Source organism: Pleurodeles waltl, chromosome 11 (assembly GCF_031143425.1).
Source record: "Pleurodeles waltl isolate 20211129_DDA chromosome 11, aPleWal1.hap1.20221129, whole genome shotgun sequence".
NCBI classification, from domain to species: domain Eukaryota; kingdom Metazoa; phylum Chordata; class Amphibia; order Caudata; family Salamandridae; genus Pleurodeles; species Pleurodeles waltl.
In genome coordinates, this window is record NC_090450.1 from 28,672,999 (window position 1) to 28,690,337 (window position 17,339).

General features: G+C 39.8%; 1 protein-coding gene across 2 annotated transcripts in view; it reads left to right on the forward strand.

Moving 5' to 3' along the window:
* The first annotated feature begins 10,875 nt into the window (after positions 1–10,875).
* Positions 10,876–17,339, forward strand: part of LOC138265292 (cytochrome P450 2J2-like) — a 177,360-nt gene continuing 170,896 nt past the window's right edge. For both annotated transcript variants that reach the window (XM_069212897.1, XM_069212898.1), the window contains exon 1: positions 10,876–11,395. In XM_069212897.1, coding sequence (XP_069068998.1) covers positions 11,225–11,395 — 171 coding nt within the window. In that variant the 5' untranslated portion in view covers positions 10,876–11,224. The remainder of the gene's footprint in view (positions 11,396–17,339) is intronic.

A 17,339-nucleotide genomic window follows, 5' to 3' on the forward strand; every position in this document is an offset into this window, starting at 1 on the left:
TGTTGCACGTATATTCCAGACAACAGCGTGAAGATTAAAACAATGCTTGCAAATCTAACAAAAGAGAGTGCAGACTTGAAGGAATTGAAAGAACCAGGAGTTTGGGAGAAGGTTGGAAAGGGAATTGCTTCAGTGGGAAATTGGCTTGGTGGCATTTGGAATGGAATATTGCTAAAAATAATACAGGGAATACTAATAGTACTAATTTGCATCTTTGGGATTTGGGGAATAAAAAGAGGAATACTAATGATCATGGCAAGAATTAAGAGAAGGAAGGAAGAGAAAATGATGAAAAGAATGGCAGAAGAATACAAAGCAAGAACAAGGGGAACTAAAAGGCAAAGAGAACTGACAGAATTTTAATGGAATACAATTTGTCGGATTAGTTTTGTGTGATGACAAGTAGTCATCAGAGGAGGGATTGATGACGCAGAAATTAAGGTTTTACATTTATTAGTGCATAAACGTAGCGCTGCAATAATCAAGTGTGACTTTGACCGAACTAGTAAAGATTGTACGGGGACAAATGTGCCCTCAGAGTAGTTCGCCAACATTTATAAGCGTGCTTTATATAACGTGAAGTATTAGAATTGCACTAATCCGACATAATCGTAAACGTGTGCCATGATTTGCTTGTTTGAAATGTTTTAGCTTAGCATAACTTTAGTGGAGGCTTTGGCCTAGTTGCCTTGTCTCACGGTTTAGATGCTCGTGTTTTTCCAATGTGCTAATAAACGTGGATTCTTGCTTGAAACTGTACTTTTCCAGTGAAGATCGGTTCACATGCTTATCTGTAAGGTTTCGTGCCAGCCTGGCATCTTCTTCTTTGCTCCAAGGTCAATCTGCAGGTGCGGACAATGGAAGCTCTGAAAGTGAGTTAATTGGTAAAATATGTTGCAACTTACGTTCCCGACTCCAAGGATAATGTATGCTTAGGTAGAAGCTTGTGAATAGTTGTTTTTGATTGGTCAATTTGAAGCCAACCTATGAACCCTCCAATGGAAGACCCTACTGGATTTGAACTGTTGTTTATTTAAACCTGGTGCACAAGAAGAAAGCAGCCATTAGCCATTTTTTTAGCCATTACTCGGACACTATAGCCATTTTGACATTGGCCATTACCCGGACATTGGCCGTTGCCCGCCATTTTGCAGGACATTGCAGCCATTATGACCCATCTTGCAGACATCGTCATTTTGCTATCTTCTAGAGACTTTAAGTAATTCTCGCCCTAGAGACTTTAACTTTGATTTGCCCCTTTGCATGAAGTAGTAGTTTTGTTTTGCCGCCGTGAGGCAATTGCTCCGTCCACCCTGCCCCCTTTGCCCCCGTCCCATGCTGATCGAAACCGGTACCTGTGAGACGAAGACTTCCTTGAATGCTGATCGAACTTGGTAAATATGAAAGGAAAATGTACAATTGCATTGTGTTTTCTTTTAGGTAACCAACTGCTGATTTTTGATAAGAGCCCTAGTTAGGAGTTTTCCAAATTAATGTTGCTAAATTGTTTTTGCATGAAGACCCACATGCAGATGCTAATTTGAGGTTAGATGAGGATCCATTTGATGCACGATGCAATTTGAGACCTTGTTATGCTGACTAATGCATGCAATTAGCCCATTACAGATTATAGTTTTAGTGGTTTGTGTTGCTATTATCGAATGAATTGTTATTCAAATGCTGCATAGATTGCATCTTTTTCGCCGTTATGGACAGCTATTAATGTTCATTTACATATATCATTTGGTGTTGAGACACATTTATATCGTGCTAGCTTTGTTAATATAGGGAAATAAATTCATTAACTTTGAATAAACTGGTGTGGTTATTCATGGCCGAAAGGTCATGGTTCGCCGAAATGTTTTCTGGATTAATTGTGAAGTGTTATGTTGATCAGGGCATTGCTTATGTTCGTTATTGATTATTGATTTGATTAAATTGATTACTCTCGGGTGAAGAGAGCCCCACTTGGTCAAAAGATTCATCGACCTAAGAGCGTCCAGATACAGGTAAATTATTAGGTTGGAACGCTCTATCAATAACCCCTAGTAAAAATCATCTTATATTCACAAGCATTATATCATTTTGAGCCGCAATACGATAAACATTGAAGTTTCTTGAATAACCTTCTTTACATATAATACTGCCTCTGGGGTCCCCACACAAGATAAAACTCTCGACATATTCACAACCATCTCAATCATACTCTAATTCAACATTCAATCTACACCCCAATAAAAATCTAATTGGTATCCAAAAGCAGAAATGACCCACTACCAGCCCATGTAATTCAAATAATTCTTGTCAAAAGATTTTCTTCAAAATCAATATTAATTGATATATTTCTCTGATTTCAAATTCAAATCATATCAGATGTATGACTTAGAAGAAAATATTTGTACAATAAACAAAATAATTATCCTTAAGCCCAGCTATCCCCCTCATTTAGATTCAGGAGTTAGGAAGTATAAACCACTTGTTTTAGGCATGGGTGGTATGGTTTCCCGGTCTACATTGCATTCAAAGTAGTGCAGACCTGCGTTTCAGGGAAAGACTGTGATGCGCTACTGCCTTCTTCAAATGAGGGTGGAGTGGGGGCCCAGGAAAACAACAGAACTGTTATGCAAGTGGAAAAAGGCTTGGATGAGACAAAAAGGACATAACTAATGTTTTATAAAAAACATGTACTCCGACAACAGACACTCTGTGGTCAACAAAGAAACCTATGCGAAGAGGTGTTCATGCCCAAATCACTACCAAATGTCAGAATATATACAATACCATGTGACCCAGTTGACAGAAGATGTAGGGGCAGTGGAGAAACCTGTCCCTCAATATCCACATTGTAGAGCCTCAAGGTTCAAAGACTAGAGCCCTCGTAACATGCGTGAACAAACGTAATGTGCATGCAAAATAATATTGTAGTGACTTAAACACCACTTGGGCTCCATCCCACTAAATGTTAATGATGAAATTCATACCTCCACTGGCTAAATATACTCAAACAACCCAACAGGGGAAGGATGGCTGCCACATAAGATCACTGAAGGGATGGAACAAAAAAGTCAATCTGATCCCTATGAACAAGGCTACTGCTGCAGTATATAAGGAACAAAATGATTAGACCAACAAACTCCAGAGAACCCATCAAAAGCTAAGTCCAGAGTAACAGCTCATGATACTTACCTCACAAGCAAACCAAACAAGGAAGAGCAGGACACTGACAGTAACCATTCAGTAAGAGAAGAACCAAAAGACAAGCAAGGGTACACCAGTCTAACCATCAAATGGATATCTCATTGATGGAGTCAAGACCCATAAACACAGCAAGCAGGGGAACATCTTGCTGATTGTTCGACAGGTACGAAATAAGGAGAACTGCAAGGGAAGACATAAACAAAGAATGGGAATAAGGATATACAGGCCACCCAGGTGAGACCAAATGAGTAGATACTACACAGTCTAGGTCTACCACCATAAAACCGCTGGTTGAGAAGGGGGTCGTAATCCCCATGGAAGAGCTGCTTGCAGATTAGGACCGCCAGCATTGCCGGACCGTCGTGTAGATGAAAACTGGCAGTGCTGGAGGTCCGACCACTGCACTAATTTACAAAAAAAGTGGTACAGCATGGTGCTGTGTCAATATTTGGAATGCCATGCAGCGTCTCTTCAGAAAATACAGGGATGCACCGTATTCACAAAAATACGGCACACCCCTGTGTTTCCCCCTGTACCATAGTACAAGGCTGTCTGCGTTGAGGGGCATGATTGTTTATGTGCAGGAAGATACAACTTCCTGCACATAAACAACCATTCATGGCCTTTTGCCCTTTCTATGTGTGCTGCAGAAGGCAGCACTCATGGAAAAAGAAAAAAACAAGAAGGAATAAAAGTACTCCTTCTCATTGTGCCATGCTAACTCCACCCCTGGGGTGGCGTTAGATTTTGGCGCTGTCTCAGGTTTTCAAAATCTTGCAAATCTGGGCACCGTCAAATTGCAATGCATGTCGCTGTGGAACGTCCACAGCAACACCCATTGCACGCCCCTTCCACACAAATTGTGCATGTGAAGGGGCCATATTTACAAGGTGGTGTTAAGTTACAAATAGTGGCTTAACGCTGCCTTGTGAATAATCGAATGACATCATATGGAGCCTCATAATTTTTGGTGTACAATAAAGCACACCACTTCAGGGATCCTAAGCATCCCATACACATTTAAGCAAAAATAGCCAGTCTGAAAGCAAACACAATGTAAAACAACTTTCATTTCAAAGAACTAAAGCTTCCGCTCACAAGTTTGTTGGAGCATGAAATGCAAAAATGTATACAGTTTGAACATGCTTCTATGCTCCCAATACAAGTTAATTTTCAGTGAAGCTCGGTGATTAATACAGTTACCTTAAATTAAATTAAAAAAAAGAGCAAATGACAGGACCTGCAAATAAAAAAGTATGTGGTGCCAATCTTCAAAATAAGGTGACTCTTACTACACAGTGCCAAAAATCTGCAATTGTACAACACTTCATAAATAGGCTTCTCTGCATTGGAAATACATGGAAATTAGCAGACATACTAGAACTACCATACTTTTTAGGTTAATACAAAAATGAAATGGCAATGAAACATCCAAGTTCTTGCAGCTTTGTACGCTTTTGTTGAATGATGGGAACAAGGGGAGATTACCGGTTTCAAATAGACGGTGTAACCTGCTTGGTCCCAGTTCAGAGGAGTTAGTGGGAAGAAGTTCTAGGAAGAGATTAATGCATTTACTTGTGTCTCTTAGAACAGCTGTTAGGAGACCTGGTCCTGACTTTGCTGAGGGAAGGCTTTTTCCTTAACTCTGCCGAGACTGTATATTCCTAGATTTTGAGTTAGAGTCTTGAACACCTAAGCCTTCCTTACCCTGAACTTCAGTTGTTTCCTTTCAGAGGGACACCTTCTGCTTAGGATGTCCCCTTGCCATTTTAGATGCTTTACTTAGATAAGGGAAGTTCCTTTTATGGAACCAATACTTTCTATGCTTTGCATTTATCACCATCCAAATGATTTATGATGCTATTATTTGATAGATGCTGTTGGATTGATTATCTTTACCGATTGCCAGCTTAAATTGACAAATGACGAAGTTAATTAATAATTTGCCAATAAACCTTAATGGTTTGGAAACCATCCTCTTTGTTTAGCTGATACCTAAGGGTCGATATGACCAGTGACACAATCTGTTTGGAGACTGCACTAGAGCCCGAGGGTATAGAAAATTGTGCTGTATCAAGGATATTGTTGCCTTATACGTTGTAACAACAGCATATCAAACAATAATCTGCAACTTGAAGGCATGTCTCCTGTGTGTCATAATTTATATCTCTGTGTTACTCATTTAGGAGCATACACATTATATGTGTGCATTTCATCTACCATCAGTATATGTACCAGATCAATTCTGTAGTGATTTCACACTTGCAGATGTTTTTTTATGTGATGGAACATAATGATATGGACATGCAATGTTCATAGAGCATGGGAGCATTGTGTATATCATGCCATGTTGTGGTTTCAACCATCATTGGAACCTTGGCTAGATACAGGAGTTGACGATATTAGTAATGGAACGTACCTGCGCATTGAATGAGTGACAATATATCCGGGTACTGTATGTTCAATCCAAGTCAGGGAAAAAATCAAAGGCTACAGGGATGATGCAGTTTGCATGCAATGCATCTGTAATGAATCCTGATACATGGAAGTGTGCATTACTGTTAAGCATTATTACCATATTCACAAGGAACCGTAGGGCCTCCTGTCTGTGTTAAAATACAGTTTACTGACCCTGAATGAGGTCTGCATGAAATGTAGTTTTTGACAATTGTTTGCTTCGTCAACACCCTTTTCTCAAAGGCGGACTCCATAACAGCATAACACTGCCATGGTGTTTGCAAGTGTGGTGTTCTAGTACTCATTACAGAGCCAAATAAAATTTCATATACATTTTTGTCAATAAGTGTTGTGTACTTATCTCTATAATGATATGATGTGGTTTTTTTCATGCATGATGTTACATAACATATGGAACTGACACACAGCATGGCACAAATCATTTTTAAATTACTTTTCATTGATGGATATGTTGCATCGTGTAATAGTTTTCCAATACATGTAAGTAGCTATGAATTTGCTTTTATATTTGTTCACTTCTGTTGCACAGTTTGTAATCAGCGCATAATGATTCAACTTTAATGATAATAGTAATACACTTGGGTTACAATTTGTGAGAATCTGCATCACAACAGTGTGCTACCTTTATTGGTGCTTGGCAATACACTATAGGACACCTGTTATTGTTACATATCTCGTTATTGATTAGTACATAAACATTAAATATACTTACTTTGTTGGTTCTAAGCTACTTAAATTGAGTACACACAATGTAACATGCAATTTCTGCTATATCTACTGCTCGTTATAGTGACATGTATATGACAAATAGTTCAATTAAGTATATTATGTTACAGTGACAAACTATATATTAAAAATTGTTAAAAAATGAAAAATGTGCAATTTCATAGATTGTGTCATTACATAACATTATCATTTTACAGGGTTGACCAGGTGGCTGTGTTGTTATAGGAAATTTATGAATTTGATTAGTCAGTGCTTCATAAGGATTCATGGAAACTGACCAAAAGTTAAGTACATTTTTATATTGACTGAATAAATGAGAGACATAGGAATACTTAAATATAACAAATGTATTTGTGATTGTTGTGCATTTATTTTCAATTGTCATGTTATTTTATTTCACAATTACACGTGAAATAGTGTGCTATTAACATCCCAAGAGAATGAGGTGCAATTAATAATGAAAGTGTTTGTTAGGAAAGGACAATGCTTTGTTTAAGAATTCAGACATCAGTGTCGAGAGAAGGTAGGGAAATCTGTGTAAAATATTATAGATGGGGAATTCTGTTTCTCTATTGCCTGGCACACAATGTGATATCAATTGTTCTTGCTCTTGTTGGGGTTTGGTGCTAGGATCAGCCTAAGTAGCAGAAGGACTCCTACATAGTGCCAATGGAGGGAAGAGAGCAAAAACAGTAGTTGCCATTTCATTGGCTGAAGTTGGGGACACTGATTGTCTCCATGACCCATTTATCCAGTGATGTTTCATGGAACGGAGTAGGGGTAGATGGTGGTGGGCAACGGAAAGCTGCTGATAGATTGCACACTGCTGTTCAGGTCATTCTGCAACTCAGGCATGTAGATAATCTTATCCAGGTGTTCTCTCTGTCATCAACCTATCAGCTTTGATGAAGTTGGTGACATCAGCTCTGGATATCTCTCTCAACAGGAAGTCTTGTCAGAGCAGGTTTAGGGGGTTCTGAGACTTAGATGATATGGTCTCATGTCTCAGTATGGTCTTGCTGACATGGCTGTTGAAATACACTGGAATTTTGTTCAGGGCAGTGCAGGTGTGACCACAGGGGAGGCTAAGGGAGTCAGACCATTTGTACTTTATCCAATACTGGTAGGAGAGTGAGAGAAACCACTGCTGAATGTTGCTGTGCTGGTGTTATCTCAGGGGGGAGTGGATGCAGATATGACCAACCTACAGAGCTTGGAGACTTCATCTTCTATTTTACGCACAGCAGGAAATATGCTGCTGGCACTGAAGTGGATGGCAGTGAGGCTGCATTTGTTTGTTGTCTTGGTCTGGCACTGGCAATGGAGTAACAGCGAGCTATATGTGATATTTCATGTTAGTGAATGGCCATATGAGTTATTACATGTTGGCTACCATGCCCAGAAACCTTTTATGGTTCATGTGGCTTGACATTCAACAAATACTAGCTCCACAGGGAGTGCCTCAATCCTTTTAGATACCTTTAAGCATTGGTGAATTATTTATACATCTCTTTTGCTTGAGGATCTGTCTAGCATTTACTGTTGATAAAAGGTTATTGTGCTGCACTTGCTATACTATGCGCAGTTTACAGATAGAGTAAAAGGGATGTAAAGTCATCAAGAACATTACATTCATGTGATTCATGGTGTTGAATAATGTTGAAGATGCTTTCAGTTTTATATTTCAACAGATGTCGAAATTTGCAATGCCATTTCATTGCGATGTGGTTTTAATAATACACTGTTAAAATAATGGTAATTGAAGGGGTATTTGAAATAACCAGGGTATGTGTGTGTTAAGTTTGAAGATAAATTATGTTTTTATAGAATTGGGAGGTTTGTTGAGTTGCAGTTTGACATAGGTGTAGCTTCTGACAGATGTAAGCTATAGTATCATCATGTAGTATTTTGTACCTTGCTGTGAAGGTACTTACTAGCCCTTAGCAGGCTTTAAGGGGATGAGTTTTTTGAGGCATTGACTTATGAACAAGGCTTTCTTTGGTTGTCTGGGGATGTGTTTGATGTGCCCAGAAGTCATTTGGTGTTATTGTTACATTCAGTGCATGGTGACAGAGTGTATCAGTCCTCTCAGCATGCATCTTGTGCTGTGTTCAGATGCTTCTATCTCATGCACTGACTACATTTAGCATCAAATAGTGATTGGGTAATACAAAAATTGACTAACGATTTATTTTTTTACATAGGATAACTCTACTGCAGTGCCTATGTTGTGTTGATGTGATAAGTCTGTACAGTGCTTTTACCTTGTCAATGGTCAAAGGTATACATGTGAAACTATTTATCATACTGCAGTTGTTTATGATGTACATCAAACACTTATGAATACATTGTTTTAGTTTACAATGTTTAACAGAAACACCTTGAGCATGTTTATGTGACTTGGTACTGATGTAGATCCTGTAGTGTTGTTGGCCTTTGTTTTACATTATGGTTGCTGTAGAAATTGTACACTGTTGTACTGGTTTTCCCTCACTGAAAGTTAACATACATGGTAAACACTGTGGAACTTTTCCCTTGATCTATGGGAAACTACTGATTAAGACAGTGGGCTCATCTATTAGCAAATGTGTGTACATGTTCCACTTTACCTCCTGCTGCTCCAGGGAGCATGCTTTTTAATATAGGCTCTGGCAAATGTTAAAAATAGACAGCTCATGTTTAATTTGTGTTCTGTATTACCAGGCTGTGCTCTGGCAGTCTATGAAACTTAGCCCAGATTTATAATTATGTTTTGGAAAAGGGTGCCACTGAGTTGTGACATAACATCACAAGTGGATTCCCATGAAGAGTCACCTAGTATTAGTATGTATATGGTGCATGTAGTTCTGTACTTCAAAACTGTTTGGACAGGAAGTAGGGAGTTCATAGATGACTATACCATGACATCTGAAACATGCTCCCACATTACATACCATTCCCCCTCAGCTTTAGAGACCCAAGATGCCTTCAGTCTGCAGGTTATACCACACCTCCTCAAATAGGTCAGGGGGACCCACCATCTGCTCCTTAGAACATTGGTAGGACCAAGTATAGAAGTAATATGCTTCCTATACAAATTATTCCACATCTTGCAGATGTCATACTGTGAATGCTGCACAGTGGACACAGCATTCATGCTCTTGAAACTTCTGCCTAATATTTCCCCAAGCTGGCTTAAGTCTGTTGTCTACACCAATGGTTCTAACAGCTGTGACTCTACTCTCACAATTTCATCCACTATTACTTACAGCTCATTCTCTGAGAAGTAAAAAGATCTTATAGCCACAAATGATGTTTTCTTTTTTGCAAACCCCAAGGGTCTGTAGTGCATGTAAGAGCTGGTTTTGTCTGCTTTGTAGGAGAGTCAGGAGGTGTCGGTAATTTTTTGATAGTGTCGACATGTGTTTTGTCCTCTTAAATGTTGGTGGACATCCTCGATACTTGTAACTATTCACCATTGTCATCCTCTGTCACAACAGTTTGAATGATGTTCCATGGTGGCAGTCCACTCTAAATACATAGGTAGGTAACTGCCACACCAACTTTGATAAAGCATTTCTGCACCAAGGAAGGAAAAATGCTGACAAAGTACGCCAAGACAATTGATGCACAAAACTCAGCTATGGAGGGCAGCAAACTTATTTTATGAAAAACTAAGGCCCATATTTATACTTTTTTAGCGCAGCATTTGTGCTGCTTTTTGACGTAAAAGCGGCGCAAACGTACAAAATACAATTGTATTTTGTATGTTTGTGCCGCTTTTGTGTCAAAAAATTACGCAAATGTGGTGCTAAATAAGTATAAACATGGGCCTAAATGTGGAAATTGTTCATCTACAGTCTGGTTGACTTTCTGCAATGGAGGACAAACAGAAACCTAACTGCTGTACACTAAATGAAGCCTTAAAGTACTCTAGAGTTATTTTACCTCCCCCGAAGTGAGGTAGATAATGGGGTCAGTACTCATATAGCTAGAGGGCAACAAACAGTATCTGCAGGTGTTGAATTGTGGGATCTGTTACAAGGTAGGTAGATATGGTTCATCTGCAAGTAGGATTGGTTTCTCTTTCTGAGTTTTTAATACATTTTTTTAACTAGCTGTGTAATTTATAATATAAATTAAAGCACCACAGTTTATGTCCTTTGGATTTGCTGACGTTTTCTTATCTTTTGCACAGAACCCAATCAAAATAAAGAAAGGAGAAAGTAAACAAAAGTGTTGAGAAATGTCCGATTTATCCACAGGATCTGTGTTTCTGCCAATGTTGACATTTGGCAGTGGCATGTAAGTCATGAAACCTGGTCAAGGATGTTAGAGAGTCTGAATGCTATGCACTATGGCTGATAAACTCTATGATATTTGGAAAAAAGCAAATGAACAAAGGTGACGAAGCAAGCAGTGTAAACACTGAATTGTTTGTGCTGGATGGTTTAAAAGAACAGAGTGTGTGAGCTACAGTGTCATAGACTGAAAGCTAGAGAAAGTGGCCAGTAGAAGAGGCAGAGGTGGATGGGAGGGAGAGATAGAAATAGGGAAACTTTTGGGAAATTTGCTTAAACAGAAAGAGTAAGTGAAGGGAAAACCTGCATGTAATTAGTAGAAGAACTGGAGAGGAGGAGGAAAAACGGAAGCAGGAGGAGACCAAAAAATAGAGTGCGATTTAATGAAGAGAAAAGTAGAAAGGAAAGGAAACTGCGAGAGGCAAAACCCCATTGCACTGAAGCATAAATAAAGGAGACAACTGTAAAGAAGAGAGACAAGGAGAATCGACAAGAAAAATCTAACCTGATTTGTGAATAAGACCACAGAGAAAGAGCACATCATGCTGCCAATCAGTGTAGGACTGCTGATTTTTGTTGCCACTTTCATTGCTGCACATGTTTTCAAGCTTCAGTGGTCCAGAAGAGGTTATCCCCCCGGACCAACACCGCTCCCCATCATCGGTAACCTGTGGACCATGAGATTTGAGCTTCGCCATGAGTTCCTTATGCAGGTACTATTCATTTGGAATTAGTAGGGTTTTTAATATAACTGACATAGTAAGACCTTACATCAAATATGCCCTAGTTGATCAAAATTTGTGGCTGCCTCTACTTCATGCTCAACCTCTACCCCCAACGTCCACATACCAGGTCATTGAACCCATTATATCTTTAACTGATCAGACCTAGTTCTTCACTGTTTTTGCAGTTTCCAACAGTGACATCACTGTGACAGGAAATTCTCATCTTTCTCTTTGCTTCGAAGTAAGCGTCAGGCAGACTCCTTGCACTCTGCTTCTAAACTAATTACAGCAGATTATAATCTGCCATTCCTAGGAGTACCAAATAGGTATGGATAATTCACAAAACGGCATTTATAGGTCTCCATCTTTGCCAAAAGGTTAATCCAGAAACCAAGGCTACATAATAGGTGACACATCCCTAAACCATCTTTTCATATACGCCATAACAGGTGTTGTGCACTTGCCAGGCAGGAGAAAGACAATCATATCTGCATTGGTTGGTTAAATTTGTTATGAAAGTATCTGAAATTTGTTTACTTGGGTCTATAGTATATGTAAATGAAGTTGTTGGCTTCAGAGATGTACTTGCTTCCATACGATTTGAGTTGGCCACCTTCAGATCCATACTTGGTTTCCTGGGGTTTGAAGAGGTTGGCCTATGGCATCTAATAGTTTCCATGCAGGTTGAGGTGCCCCTCCATAAACCTGTAATTGCTTCCATAGGGGTTGAGATAGTCAGTCTCAGACCTACTTGGGTCCATGGCATATGCAGCAGTTAGCTTTATATCTGTACGTATTTCCTATTGTTTCAAAGGGTCAGCCCCCAAAGCTGTACGTGGCTGTCAAATAATTGCATCTAATGTCATCATCTCCAGATCTGTAGCTGATTTTAGATGACATGCGGTGAGGCGACCATTCTATGGTCACGTGGGTTGAAGTAGTCACGCTAATATGTACTTGGTTACATAGAGTTTGAGCTAGCCAGCGTCAGACCTATACATGGTTCCATAGGTGTTGATGGGGGTCACCTTCTTGTTTGTACTTGACTCCTTACTGTTTGAGGTTGCAAGTCTCATATCTGTATTTGGCTCTACCGAATATGTATATGATGCTAACAGCCTCATATTTGTACTTGGTTCTACAAAATATGTGCTATGCAAAAAGTCTCAAGGCTATGCACTTGGTTCTCTCTTATCAAAGGGAGTAATTTTCAGAACTGTACTTAGTCCTGTACAGGCTGGAGGTATTCAACCTAATGTGTGCTTCATTCTAAAAGGATTTAGGTGTTCACTGTCAGATATGTTCTTGACATTACCAGCCTCTGATCTTGGCATAGCACGATATTTCAGCAACAAGGTTAGCTCTGTAAAATACAATTTTCTGCAGGTTTGAGGTGACAAGGTTCAGATATGTACTTTGCTCAATGAGTGGCTCAGGAGCACACAATCAGAGAGCCAGGTGCTTTGGGGATCTTATCTATGAGTTAATGATATCCCCGCTCAGACATTCTGTTGATTATGTTTATTTTTGCAGGACTGGTACTCAGATTGACAGATATGAAAGCGAAGATATATTGGACCAGGCTCAGATCGGAACATATTTAAAAAGGGGTACGGAATAGAGAAACTCAAATTTCCACATGTTATCATGATTAAGGGGTTGCCAAGCTCAGTTCTCTGTATAGGTATGTGTGGCTTTTAGTGGACCAGCTGAGATCAGTACATGGTTAGGTATTAGGTGATGAATCTCAGATCTGAACATGGTTAGGCTCGGGTTGGGGTGCATGGATCTAGATATGTGCAAACATATGTACAGGTATGGGTGATCAGGGTTAGCTCTGTACATGGTTATGTTTGGGACTATTAGACTTAGATTTGAAGATGGTTACATATGGTTATGAGTGATAAGAGTTAGATTGGTACATGAATATGTGGGGGTACATCGTGATGAGGTTTAGATCTTGACATGGACATCTAAGGGTGAAGAGTTACCGGGTTGAGATTTGTACATGAATATGTCCAAATACAAAGTGATTAGCGTGATTAGCGATCAGCACCTTGAGATCCTCACAGGTGAGTAGTGCGCTTTACAAATTCCCTGATTGATTAGGTTTAGATCTGCATATGGCTATGCAAGGGAACAGGTGATCAGGTTTAGATCTGTATATCTATGGGGTGGTTAGACTCAGATTTGAAGATGGGTATGTATGAGGAGGGATGATCAGGTTTACATCTGTACATGGGTATGTAAGAGTAAAGGGTAATTTGATGCAGATCTGTACAGAGTAGATGCTTGGGTACAGGGGGCTCATGGATATGTAAGGGTGCAGGGTTTTCAGGTTCAGGTATCTACAAGGTTTTATTTAAGTTTCAGAGACCAGGCTCAGATTCCCGTTTTATGTAACTGGTAACCACAGTCAGATCTGGATATGGCTATATTTATGGGTATGAGATTACCAGGCTCACATTTGCATTTATGTGTAGGCAAACTAAGCTTAAATCTCTACTTGGTAACATATGGTTTGACAGTCTTTGATCTACACCTGGGTTGGGGTAACTATGCTCAGATGTATACATAGGACTATGTGGTGACCAAACTCATACCTGTGCATGGTTGCCAATGGGTATAGGTTTACGAGGCTCAGGTATGTACATGGTACTGTACATGAGAACTAGAGTATGGGCCAGATGTACTAATATTAGGATATCGGTATTCCTGATGTGTGAAACTCTTTTGAGTTTCATTATCGATTCCCAGTAGGTCACAAATAAACCTACCTTATGCATATAAGTGAGGTAGGTTGAATTTGCGACTCATTAGGAAACGCAGCCATCACAGGATGGTGGCCTGATAGAATCAGCATACCACCATGTCTGTGATTACTTTTTGATAAAACCATCTCTTTTCTTTTTTTAAACATAGACTGTTTTCTTTAAAGGAATACGGGATGAGTTTGAAAAGAAAAAATTAAAAGTTTCATTTTATTATTTAAATATTCTCAGAGGTGAAGGGGTCCCAAGGGGACCCTTAACCATTTGCAAATGGGTTACCACCAACTTTAATTTGGTGGTAATCTGTGAATGTTTTGCATCCATAATTTGGTTGCAAAACATGTATACATCCCATTCTGATTTGCTACTTGAAGGTATGCCCTAAACACACCCCTTCCAAATACCAAATCACTTTATGCTCAATTCCCAACTGTGATTTGGCAACTTGTTACCAAATCAGATTTTGGGATTAAAATTTATCAAAGAGCATTTTGCCGGTCACAAATGGACCGATTCAGCAAATCATTTGTCAGCTTCCTCTGGGTGCTCCATGTACACATGCTGGGCCTTTCTTCCTGGAGAGTCTGTCCTTGTGCAAGACCAAGTACATTTTTCTTCTCTTAGCAGGTAGTCAGGCTCTTAGACACTTTAGACATATTCCTATCTCTTCCAGCATAGTGTTGACCTGAGGTGATGTCCCACTGCCTTTGGTAACAGGTAGACACCAGCTGTGGCTACACAGTAACTCACTAGGTACTTCATTCCTTGGTCAAAAAGAGCTTGTGACTTGAACAAAGTGGGGTGATTTGGATCACATCACACCTTTATACACATTTTCTAGACAGGGCATGGGGACCTGGTGTTACTTGGTTTCATTTCAAGAATGTCCCTTTCTCAGGCTGCTCTGGAGACACAACCTTTGTGTGAAGCTTTATCCTACCAGACGTCTGTCTCTGAGTTTGTTGGGAATAGATGGACTGCCTAAACATAAATTTTAGTGTTAGACATGGGAGGGCACTAGGATTACTATAGAACACTCCCCACACACCCGTGGTCCTCAGAGTGCAGGTTTAGTGTGGCCAAAGCCTTTGTCCACATTTCCACCCACAAGCTTGTGACAGGCATCTCCAGGCACTCACATAGGAGGACACCTGGACCTGTGGAACATCAGAAGAAAACTGAATCTGCATTCTGAGACCAGAGAGGGGCCCTAAATGACTGGACCTCTTCTCCATCTCACACCCAAGACAACATATTGGACACCAAAGGTCATAAGACTGCCCTCCTGTTCAAGCTACAGGGATACAATAAACTACAGGAGGCCCTTCCAGCAAGGGCCCACCTGATCAGTGGCAATTCTAAGGACTCCCCTTGAGGTCCTGGCGGCTCTAGAAGTGCACTCCGGTGGTGGATTAGGACTTAAAGGAGTAAAATGAGAAGGTAAAATCTTTGACCTAAACAAACCTGGTTAGTTTATCTGGCCCATGTTACACTGCAACCATTTTATATCACTGACCCTTAGTGCTTTTTGGTGCAATTTCAAATTAAAAGGTTAAAAGTTCATATCTCTGGTTCTCCTTTTCAGATTTTTCTAATTTCTGTGTAATTTTGTTTAATACATTTTACTCTATGTTTCTAATTAATTTTAGGACTTTTATTGTTTGTGTTTTGGCTTATTTCTTTTTGAGTACTACCTGAATACGTTACACTTTGTCTCTCAGTTATACTCTGTGCCCTTGGGGCTGAGCTCAGGCAAATTTAGTGACTTCAGTGATGGATCCTAAGAAGGACAGTGGTTGTTACCCGAGGAGCGTTCCTAACCCCCTCAACTAATTCTGCAATTTCCTACTGCCATGCATAGTCTGTAGCTCATATCTAAGTCCGGTGATGTCTTGCCTACTTAACCTGTATCTGGCATACACCTCCACTATCTGTCCTCATTTTGCATTTCTCTGTCCAAATATTTGCTGCTACTCATCTGCTGTTCTACTAGAATACACATCCTTCATGCCACTGCAGAGTGGTGCAACTCGGAAAGGTTGTATTGAATTATGGGACTCCTTCCACAGGTTCTGCCTAATTATCTCTTGCTTCAACTTGATGGCAACTTGTGAGTGCAACTTACTGTTTTCATAATAATCAGAAATTGTGAATGCCTCCTGCATTTTTTCATGGTGCTGTTTTGTTTTCTACTTTTGGGTATCACTGTTCTCTGTTACATTTGTCTGATTACTTGTTAACTCTAAACAATGTGCTATGTTTTCAATTTCCTATAGTTTTGTGTTCACTACATCCATGACATTTCAGGTAGAGAAGTTTGCGAATGATTTGTGAATCGTAACTCCCTTGCACGCAAGGCCTTATACTTTCATGCTGCGTTAAAAGAAATAATTATTAGAAAAGTAGTGCCCATCAACTTCAAAGTGAATATCAAAACGGTTTCCTGATAGACCAAAGATGTTGGCAAGCGTGTAGAGTGATAATCGGCTTCCCCATGGGTCAAGATTGCTGACAATACACCTAATCACCTTGTACTTTCCTTGTAACTCGATGCACGGCGCCTAAGCAGCAGCTCACAGGAGCCTCCCTAGCACTGAGGACCTCCTGTTCTCAATCACAGCTTACAAAGGTTTTTTTCTCAATTTTTTTCTGAACAAAGTTCAATGAAAGACAAAACGCAGGACCAGCAGCTGAAAGGGTCTTAATTTCCCATGTGCTAGTCTAAATCGTTGTACAATTAGGAATGCCAAGTAAATTAAGGAAGAATATAATACATTGATCTGCAGGTATTTATTTTTTTCTCAACACACTTCGACCAACAACAAGAGAGAGAGAGGGGAAGGAAGGAAGAAGAAAAAGATGGAAAAATGAGACAAGGGAGAAAGCAGGGATAAAAAGGAATCTGTCAGAGCGAGATAAAGAGGCAAGGAGTGTCTGGTGGTAAATTACAGATGCAGGAGGTGGAATCAAGGGTACAATGTCTTAGTATTCAGCAAGCTGACATTCAGCAGCATCAGCCCTGGTTTCCGAGCAGAACCTTGGTCCACTTATCCTTTTGCAAATTAAGAACTGTAAGGACTCCCTTTTTAGGAAAGTGGATATTGCAATGCTACAGATCTGCTGCATGTAGTGGGTATATACATTTCAGACTAGAACTGGAA